Source organism: Myotis nattereri (assembly GCF_964212035.1).
Source record: "Myotis nattereri genome assembly, chromosome: 3".
NCBI classification, from domain to species: domain Eukaryota; kingdom Metazoa; phylum Chordata; class Mammalia; order Chiroptera; family Vespertilionidae; genus Myotis; species Myotis nattereri.
Genome location: NC_138077.1, coordinates 38,630,149 through 38,640,854, shown reverse-complemented (window position 1 = coordinate 38,640,854; position 10,706 = coordinate 38,630,149). Strand labels below are relative to the sequence as shown.

The 10,706-nt window shown below is 42.5% G+C and overlaps 1 protein-coding gene across 2 annotated transcripts; it reads right to left on the bottom strand.

Moving 5' to 3' along the window:
- Positions 1–10,180, bottom strand: ZNF639 (zinc finger protein 639). Of its 2 annotated transcripts, none has more exons than XM_081085720.1 (6): positions 10,044–10,180; positions 6,207–6,277; positions 5,185–5,253; positions 3,887–3,997; positions 1,705–1,839; positions 1–1,566 (listed from the first exon to the last, which is right to left on the bottom strand). In XM_081085720.1, the coding sequence occupies exons 3-6, from the start codon at positions 5,240–5,242 to the stop codon at positions 413–415; spliced, it is 1,458 nt and encodes a 485-aa protein (XP_080941846.1). In that variant the 5' UTR covers positions 5,243–5,253; positions 6,207–6,277; positions 10,044–10,180; the 3' UTR covers positions 1–412. The 2 variants fall into 2 exon arrangements, with proteins under 2 accessions (XP_080941846.1, XP_080941845.1); XM_081085719.1 differs by lacking the exon at positions 10,044–10,180 and adding an exon at positions 8,608–8,740.
- Positions 10,181–10,706: the final 526 nt, after the last annotated feature.

Genomic DNA, 10,706 nt, shown 5'->3' with positions numbered 1-10,706 from the left:
TTTTAGTTTTGGTACTGTAGTACTTTAATGTCTTCATACATGAAAAACTAAGCTTGTCTTGAGTTTTAAAAAGTTAACAGCACCAATGGTTATGGAAGGAAAACAAGTCTAGTATTTTTAGTACATCTGGTTCTTACCCATTCATGAAATCAGAGCACATGCACAGGATAATAGACCCCAAGAGTGGTTAAAACTATGAGCTACCATGCACTGAAAATATCGTATTTTGGATACATTGATATACTAAAAAATGTAGCCATGCCAAAAGAATTAGACAATTAAAAATCTTGCTTGTTAAAGGCAGTTCTCATAAATTCTGCTTAACAGATTTAATGTTAAAAATCATCCTTTTTAACATCTCCAAAAATGTTGTATTTATTATTTTACATTAACATTATGGAACTTAGAATAATCAAGTTGTCTCATGGACTGGAATATGACTTAATAATTCCCTTTCATTTCCAAACCTCATCAAGCAGTCACTACATTTATGAGGTAAGTCAGCCGAATGCTTGAAGTCTAGGTGAATTTTAAGATCTTCAATTTGTCCTGTTGAATATTCACAGTATTGACATAAATAAATCCCTTCAGATAAATGTAAATTTAAATGTTTGCAATATTCTAGCATACTTGAAAAGCCTTTGCCACAATCATCGCAAACATGAGGAAAAATTTTAGTATGTTCAATAGCAACATGCCTGTTAACATTTGTATGAAGTCTACTCCGAAAACCACATACTTGACATACAAAGAAGTTTTTGCATTTGTCAAAGGTAATTTTGCTCAGGAGGCTGTACTGTCCATGCTCTCCATTGTTATATTTGTCACTTAACTCTATTAATTTACATGCATGTTCATTTACCACATGGCTATGCAAGTCTTCTGGATCATTTGTTTCATGTTCACAGAACTGACACAAGTACTGTTCATCACAGCTGTGCTCCTGGAAATGCAGGTAGAGCTCACTGCTTGAGGAGAACTGTACGTCGCACTGCTCACACCAATAAAGGTGATCACTAAAATGGGTGTCGGCAATGTGCTGGCTGAGGTTCTCAAAAATTACTGTCTTATAATCACAGTATTTACAAATGTAGGGATCCTCTTCATGCAGTTTGGCATGTTCGATCAGAAGCATGTTGGTAGAGAAACTTTCCTTGCACACTCGACACACATTTGAATCAGTACGCTTATGCTTCAGGATCATATGCTGCTTTAAATCAGAAAAATATTTGCTGTTGAACTCACAAAGCTCACATTTATAGAGGCCACTGCTATTAGCTCTCAGCAAAGGCCATTTCTGCTGGACAGTCACATTCAGAGCTTGGCTCTTGTCAAGAATTTTGCAAAGTTTAGCCGGTGGCTCTTCATCAGTTTGGTCTTGGAGACTCTCAGAGGAATTGTTTTCTGCCTCTAAGTCGTAATCTTCAGAAATTGCATGCACTTCTGCAGCGATTGGAACATCTTCAGCAGTGTGAACTTCTATAGGACTCTCCTCTTGAGTTTGTTGGTTGAGTGATTCAGGTGAGTCACACTCCTCATCACAAATTTCAACATCGGCAGATTTTTCTGAAAAATAAAGCAAGCCTATTATTACTATTACTAAATAAAACCTACTAGCTAAATAACTGGCAAAAATTTATTTTATGCATTATCTCTTCATTGAGCTATAAAAATATGCAAATGCTATTACTTAGTTTCCCTAACCTGTAGAAAAGGCAGTGTGGTCTAGAATTCTAAGTACGGGACTGGGAACCAGATAGTTCTGATTTCTGTTTCTGGCCTTGACTCCGTCTGTAAATTTTGGCAAATCATTCGATGTCTCTGTATCAGAATCATCATCTGTAAAGAGAAGTTTGGAAAAACTTATTGTTTGTATCAAGTATTAAATGTTAAATATTATAACACAAAGCACCAAATATTTTAAATATAATTTTGAATTCCAACAGGAAAAAGGACTTTCATTTGAAGACGTTACGTATATCACAGACACATAGAAAATCTGTCCAAACAAGCAAATGTTTTTGCTCCCATGCCCCATTTGGACAAGAACACATTTTTTAATGTTACTGAACTTGAATAAACCTTTATCCCCTCAGCCCAGCCCCAATGTTTTAAAGTTAGCATGGATAAACTGAAATACAGGTCAGTAGAGAACACTAGGCTTCAACCTAACGTCATTGTTATTTTTTAATGTCATTCTTTAGAGAGAGAGGAAGGGAGAGGGAGAATGAGATAGAAACATCAATGAGAGAGAAACTTCTGATCAGATGCCTCCTGCACACCCCATACTGGTGATCAAGCCTGCAACCCGGGCATGTGCCCTGATTGGAACAGAACAGATAACCTTTTGGTTCATGGGTCAATGCTCAACTACCGAGCCACACAGGCAGGGCTGTTGTTTTTAATATACTTTATTTTTTAGATGTTTAAGATTTACTGAAAAATTTTGAGTAGTACAGAGAATTCCCATATATCCTGCATTTCTCCACTATTAACATCTTAATATGTACATTTGTTACAATTCACGACCAATGCCGATAAATCCATACTTCCTCCAGATTTCCTTAGTTTTTAGCTAATGGACTTTTTCTGTTCCAGGATCCCGTATGACATTTAGCTGTCAAGTCTCTCTAGGCTACTGTTAGCTGTGGCAGATTCTCAGACTTCCCTTGGTTTTGATGACCATGACAATATTGAGAACAGATCGGGTATTTTGTAGGATGCCCACTATTAAAATGTGTCTGTTGTGTGTGAATGATTCAACTGGGATTATGGGTTATTGAGAGCAGACCAGAGAGGCAAACTGCCATTTTATCACAACTTATCAAAGGTACATTTGATCAACATGATTTATTACTGCTGATGTTGACTTTGATCACCTGGTTGAGGTAGTATTTATCAGATTTTTCTTCTGTAAAGTCATTCTTTTACTTTCATTTACTCTGTGCTTTGGAAGGGGGACACTACGTAGAGTCCACATTTCAGAAACCAGGATTTACATTCCACCTCCTTGAGGGAGGAGTAGCTACATAAATAATTTGGAATTCTTCTGTACAAGAAATTTGTTTCTTCCCAAGTCTTATCTGGGAGAGGTCAGTAAGCAGTAGGCATTTCTCCAAGAAGCCCTAGTTCCTTTCACTGGAGAATGATATTAGACACCAAGATCCCAACACTAGATGTGCTTGCTCACTGCTACTGGGTGTCATTTCTTTTATGCCCTCTCAGACAATGAAACAAAAAATATATGTTTGTGTATACCACCACATTTGTATAAACATACCTATAAATATTTCTGTATGTTACATCTGTGTCTATATCAAGCCAACATGAGTTCATACTGATGTCTCTGACTCCATATTATTTTTAATAATTTATGTTTCTGTGTCTGTAACAGGACTCAAGAAAACTGAGAATTTTGATGGTTACAGAGGAGAGAGAAAACAAACCCAAATTGTTATCATTCATTCAATGCTCTAGAAAAGAGAAGCCAACAGAAGATGAAAGATTGAAAAAGACCAAATTCTTTACTCTCTGTTCTTCCAACTATGCCCTCCAGACTGAAAGGTATAGCTGAGTGAAAGAACCATGTATAACCCCATTTTTAACTTTTAACCATAATACTCCCAACTCTGCATCACTCCAGCTTTGCCACCAATTCCTAGCCAACTAAAATAGGTTTAGGAAAATGTACTTTTTATTATATATCTGAAATAATGTTAAAAATTAAAATTCACTTACTTTAAAGTATTACAAAAAAAGTTTTCTTACATTTAAACAAATTTAAACACTTGCCCATTTTGAAATCATAATTCACCCACATTTTTAAATAAGAAATGATTATAAAAGTAATTTAAAGAAAAAATATTTTGGGAAATATTAGATATACCTTTGTTGTCAAAATATTTTAAGTCTGGTTGTCTCATAGAACAGACACTGTAACAATGATCAGAAAAAATGCCACTGAATCCATCTGCAATTCTGCTTATTCCAGAGGAATCTGAACATAAAACAAAATTTTTAAAATTTCAAGCATAGTAAACACATATACATTGATGACAGCCACCCCTTTATCCAACAGATGTAAATTTTTATAGTATCTGTAATAAAGTAACAGTTCCCTCAGTTCTGATAGCTTTTATATTTCAGACCTGATATTAACATTGAGTTTTGAAAGAACCACAAATTATTCAATATAAAAATATAATATTCTGAAGCATATAAAGATACCTTACTGTCTAAATCCCACAAAATAAAAATATGCAATTAATGTGTTAATTGCAAAAAAAAACCCAACAAAACAAAACAACCCCAACAACCCCAAAACCTAAATTAACTCCCCGAAGACATTTTATGAAGTGCATAAAAAGCACTAATACATAGGAAAAATGGTGGGAGGACCAGTTAGGGCTTCTGAATAGAGTAATTTCAAGTCTTGTCTGGGAGGAGTCAGTAAGCAGTAAACTAGATTTAATTTCCTTAGGTGTGAAGAATGTGTAGGTTGGGTGGGCTAACAGGTATGCCTGAGATTGTTCCAAGTACTGTTCATGGGAGGTATATTACAGATGACCACAAATATCTCTTTTCCTTTTTTTTAAAAAAAAGAATATTTTTATTGATTTCAGAGAGGAAGGGAAAGGGAGAGAGGTAGAAACATCAATAATGAGAGAGAAACATTGATCGACTGCCTTCTGCATGCCCTACACTGGGGATCGAGCCCAATACCTGGGCATGTGCCTTGATGGGGAATTGAACCGTGACCTCCTGGTTCATAGGTCGATGCTCAACCACTGAGCATTACTTTCTGAAAGTAATATATAGAATAAAAATTTTTTTTTGCAATGTGCAAAATATCTTCTAACAAGGTTATTGTTGTGCTTAAGCACAAGGTTGGGAAGCACACAGACACATTTCAGTTATGCTGTATAAGTACCCAACCGTTGATATTTAATTTTAAATGTCTATAAACCTTTAAGTTGTGAGGATTAAATGTCTATAAGTTCTGATGTGTACCTAGCACGTGGTAGACAAAGAAGAACTTATATTCAGAGAACTTATTTAAAATTTTCTCTTATTTAAAAATTGATTCAGATATATAACTTTTATCTGATCATTTATGAGAGAATAGATTGGAATACAATTGCATGGAAATTAATCCATGGCTCAACTTTAAAATAATTCACTAACCTGAATAACGAGAAGGGTGTAAAGTCTTCCTTTTTCTTTTTTTAGGGTATTCATTCATATCTTTTCAATCTAAAAATGAAAAAAATTTAACAAATATGTCACAAATAACCATTGTTAATCCTATATAATAAAAGGGTAATATGCAAATCGACCAAATGGTGGAATGACCAGTCTCTATGATGTGCACTGACCACCAGGGGGCAGATGCTCAATGCAGGAGCTGCCCCCTGGTGGTCAGAGCACTCCCACAGGGGGAGTGCCGCTCAGCCAGAAGCTGGACTGACGGCTGGCAAGCAGGAGCCTCTCCTGCTTCCGCGACAGTGCCAAGGATGTCCGACTGCCAGCTTAGGCCCACTCCCCCGAGGAGTGGGCCTAAGCCATCAGTCAGACATCCCCTGAGGGCTCCCAAAGTACAAAAGGGCACAGGCTGGGCTGAGGGATACCCCCACCCCAGGGGACTGTGTCTGCCGCCCCGGCAGGGCTGAGGGCACTGGTCGCCACCATCTTGTGGCTGTGGGTACCGCCATTTTTAAGGGTGTGATAGTCAATTAGCATATTCCTTCCTTATTGTCTGTGGGTGCTGCCATCTTTGAGGGCGGGGCAGTCAATTAGCATATTCCCTCATTAGCTGTGGGCACTGCCATCTTTGCGACAGTGTGAGGGTCAATTAGCATGTTCCCTCTTTATTAGATAGGATAAATTGTGCCTATGATAACATATTAAGAATGAAACAGGCGCATTTTTTAAAACTGGGAAAATTTTGATATAGTTTTCAAGCAAAAGGTGAATATGATCCCTTAAAAATGTATATTTTCACAAATCTGTATTGATTCCCTGGCTTCCAGGAAGAATATCCATCACACTGAAGCTCAAAATATAATTTTCAACAAAAACCCCTTTTCTTATAAGGCACCTTCAACAATCTCCTGAGAACAAAACATATATAGCAATAACCAATGTATAATTAGATTCTCATGGACTGTTATAAAATTGACTCATTCGTTTTACGACATTCCACTTACTGGTATAATTCTTACTATGGAAGTGAGGAAAATTGAATTACAGCGAAGTTTTCACAAATGGTAAAAAGTACCTGTAGGAAAAATATGATATAAGTCACAATGTAGTTCATTTCTGAGACTCAAGAATACAACAGTACCAAGATCTTTAATCAATTGGAAAGTTATACAGAATTGAAGTATAATATTCTTTTGAAGATGCTGTATTAAGTACTCAAAACTGTATATATTGCTAAATATGTAAGTATATGTAAATATGTCATATTTCTTTGAATGAATTTACCTTCTAAAGCAGGGGTCCTCAAACTACGGCCCGCGGGCCACACGCAAATACAAATATTGTATTTGTTCCCATTTTGTTTTTTTACTTCAAAATAAGATATGTGCAGTGTGCATAGGAATTTGTTCATAGTTTTTTTTTAAACTATAGTCCGGCCCTCCAACGGTCTGAGGGACAGTGAACTGGCCCCCTGTTTAAAAAGTTTGAGGACCCCTGTTCTAAAGCTATATCTTAACACCAAAATAGGAATGCAATTCTGCATAAATTTATTCAGCCGTAATAAAAGCAAATACCAAATCACAGACTTTTACTATTTAAGTCCTTATAGATTACTAATAGAAGAATAATGATCACTTATTGAGCACCTATTATGTACCAGGCTATGTACCTTCTCTCATTTAATCCTGTGATATGGAAAATCCACTACACTCTCTCAAAATCATTAGTGGTAAGAAACTGAGGCACACATTATTTTTGCTGCTTCACAAAGTCCTGGGTATATTAGCACCACAGGGGATGTCATCATTTGGTAATAAGTAGTGCTTTTTAGTTTACTGAGCATTTTCCTAACCCTTATTTAATCTTCACAACAATCCTATGAGGTACATAGAGAAGCCACTACTAAACCCACTCAATATTACTGATGATGAAACAGACTCAGTAAAAGTCAACTAAGTGGCAGAACCAGAGATAGAAAAAAACACACCAAAAAACCCATGGGTTTTGAACAGCTAACTGTGTGAGTAAATCTTCACTGTCAATCTCCGCTACCAGCAAGTTACATCTTGCTTCCAGTTCTTACTCAGCTACCAATTCAGAGAAGGGGGAATGGAATCACCGAAAGAAACTGACAATCATGAGATATATAGAAATGATATCAACATATATAATGCCTCACCTAACAAAACAAATAGCATTTCTTGAGCCCATCCCAATCAAGTGCATTCAAAAGTAAAACTGTTTTCATTTTTATGTAATAAACCAAAATTTCAAGACTTTTTCTTAATACGTCTTTTTTTACACTTCCAAAATTTAATCAGCCAACAGCTTTTTCCTTCACTAGGCCTGGCTGATGATCAGGGCCGATTGGGGCCTTCCTTCCCCAGCTACTGGCTGTCAGCTGCAGACCGGGGCCTACCTTCATTCTGCGCTGCCTCCTGCTGGTCAGTGCCCATCATAGCAAGCGATCAAACTCCCAATCTCCTGGTTGAACTCCTGAGGGGACCCTTGGCACATTAGCCTTTTCTATATATGGATGTTCTAAATGCTCTACAGGTATCAGGGAAAACACTGACAACTGGCAGCCAAACATGTTCAAGCAGCCTCTTTTTCCTTCACAATGCACTTCAAATTCTTTCGAACATGAAGAGTGAAAAAGAAAAGGAAACGGAGGATGGCATTAAAGTTAATGCTGCCAGCTGGTCTGGATCCAGACTACTAGGTGAAACAGGGTCACCTTGAGCAGAAAAAGATTTGACTCCTACTTAGTGCTGAACAGCATCTAAACACTTACCAGACCTCCTTTCAGAGAGATGGTACAATGCCCACTCAAGACCAAAAATTTTTAACCATCCTTTTTTTCAGCAAATGCTTTCATGTGCTTTTTGTATGCACAACTGCCCAGATGAAGAAGTTTAGCTTTTACTTAGGGATGTCATATAAACATTTGCTCACTAGTCCTTATCTCATGGGGAAGATTCTGAATCAAACCACTGATACATGTCACTGCAGGAAAATTAGAAAAACATTTTTAAAAAATATTTTATTGATTTTTTTACAGAGAGGAAGGGAGAGAGATAGAGAGTTAGAAACATCGATCAGTTGCCTCCCGCACCCCCCCCCCCCCCCACTGGGGATGTGCAACCGAGGTACATGCCCTTGACCGGAATCGAACTCAGGACCCTTCAGCCCACAGGCCGACGCTCTATCCAGTGCCAAACCGGTCAGGGCTAGAAAAACATTTTTAAATTAATCAAGTCACCTAGCATCTATACACCCAGAAAAAATACTATTAACGTTTTGGTGTATAAACTTCTAGACATTTTTCTATTCTAAGATATACATTAATTTGCATGTACAAAAATGAGATCATGCCACAAGAAACTATTTTAAAAAGCAACTTACAAAATACATGTCAGGCCCTGGCAGGCTTTGCTCAGTGAGACTCTCAGCTAGCAGAGGAAGGGTCTCGGTTCAATTTCCAGTCAAGGGCATGTACCTAGGTTGCAGGTTCGAGTACTGGCCCCGGTCAGGTGCCTGCGGGAGGCAACCAATCAATGCCTCTCGTTCTCTCTCCCTCCCTCCACTCTCTCTCTTTTTCAACAATAAGAATATCTATGCACAAAACAGACTACACATAATAGGCACCACCTTGTCTAAAGGCCTGTCAGGCAATGTAAATATTCTGTTCCTCATTAGTATAAAAATAAAACAAGCATGTACAATAAAAAGCTACATTCTAATACGAAAGCTTTAAAACCACGTTCTTTTCCGCGAACATTTAAAAATAATTATATGGCCCAGCCGGTATGGCGCAGTGGTTGCGCCTCGACCTAACAACCAAGCGGTCACTAGAGGATTCCCGGTCAGGGCACGTGCTGGGACTGCGGGTTTGATACCCAGTAGGAGGCGTGCAGGAGGCAGCTGGTCGGTGATGTTTCTCTCTAGATCCCTCCCCCTCTCATTCTTTCTAAATAATCAATGAAAACATACTTTAAAAATAAGTAGATGTTTTCCAGGTTTCAAATGAATTTAAACACAAAAATGTTGCAGGAGAGCTTGAATTAGAACCCACTTATATGTACGTCCAACTTGTGTCCGTCTTTGCCTCTGCAAAGAGAGAAACTGCTTCAAATTACTCGTGTCCCTCAGCTGCACTGAAACACACCGCCCCCCAAATCAAAAGGGGTGCCTGAGCACCCTAAAGAGGCTTACACCACGGGCTGCAGCTGCAGGGCCCGGACCCACGCCTGCTCGCTGCGGCCGCGCTGCAGGCGCGAGCTCGGGGATGCGCGGCCGGAGGGTCGCCCTGCCGCCTGGCGGGGCCCGTGGCCAGCGTGGCACCCACGGGCGTCGGCCAGAAGCCGCGGGACCTGCCCGGCCCCGCCTGGGCCCGGAGACTAGCGGGGACTCCCGAGCCCCGATACTGAGGGCCCGGGGAGCCGGGTGGCGGCGTCGCCAGGGGGTGGAACTGCTGCGCGATGGGGGAGGGGACCGCCATCCCGCCGGGAAACGAAGGCAGCGTCTCGGTTTCCCGGACGCCATCCGGCCTTTCCCGCCTCCCCGGGTTGGGAGCTGCGCCCGCACGCGGTGCCCCGCGCCGCCCGGCCGCCCCTCCCGCACTCACCGGTCCCCGGGCCCGCGGGCCAGCCGGGGCGCAGCTCGCAGGCGGCGGGGGGATGGCCGGAGGGACCGCGCAGCTCCGCCCGCGGGCTCAGGGTGGCGGGCGCCGCCGCTCAGGCCCCGGCGCTCCCGGGCGCCCCGCCGGGCCGGCCCGCTCCCTCCCGCGCGCCCCACACCCGGCCGCCAGGCCCCGGGCCCAGCTCCGCGGCCGTACTCACCGCCCCGCTCCGCGCCTGCGCCGCGCACCTCGGGGCCCCGCCGGGAGGGCGGGAGGTGACAGGGTGAGGGTGGGGGCAGGGGACCGGGCCGCGCGGCTGGCTCACCGGCCTGGGAGGGACCACCGGCCTCCAGCCCCGGGGGAGGCCCGGCGCCCGCGCCCCCTGCCGGCACCTCTGCGCCGCCGCAGGCCCCGTCGGCGCGGGGTGCCGCCCCTCCTAGCGGGGCGGGCGATCCATCCCCGAGAAAGGCTGCCCGCGAGGCCGCGCGGGGAATCGCCCTGCCCGCGCCCAGCCCTGCCTCCCTCCCTCCCGCCCCGGAAAAGTGGGAGAAGCGCATCGCGCCAGCGGCCCTTGCCCACCGCCTCCCCCGGGGGACGTGCGAGAAGGATCCTGCGCGGGTGAGGCTGGGCACGTGGCACTGCAAACCCCTGCGGGTGGCAGCAGCCCGCGGGGAACAACGGAAAGGGCAACCCCCGCGTCACGGTGTTACTGACGTTGGTCGGCGAGCCTCACGGGGCTGGAACGCTGTCCCCGGCCGCCCGGGGTGAAACTCTGGAAGATCGCGAGTTATTATTAGGCTGCAGCCGGATCCCTTGGCTCCCGAAATCTTGGTGGAAATAAACATGCAATTATAGGGATTGGATCAGTGGTGGCGAACCTATG

Excerpts from the sequence above, each read along its gene's own strand:
- ZNF639 (XM_081085720.1), bottom strand. The coding sequence starts at position 5,242 with ATGAATGAATACCCTAAAAAAAGAAAAAGGAAGACTTTACACCCTTCT. Across the intron at positions 1,840-3,886 it reads AAAATATTTTGACAACAAAG|ATGATGATTCTGATACAGAG; the intron begins GTATATCTAATA and ends TTCTCTTTACAG. Across the intron at positions 1,567-1,704 it reads CCACACTGCCTTTTCTACAG|AAAAATCTGCCGATGTTGAA; the intron begins GTTAGGGAAACT and ends TTTATTTTTCAG.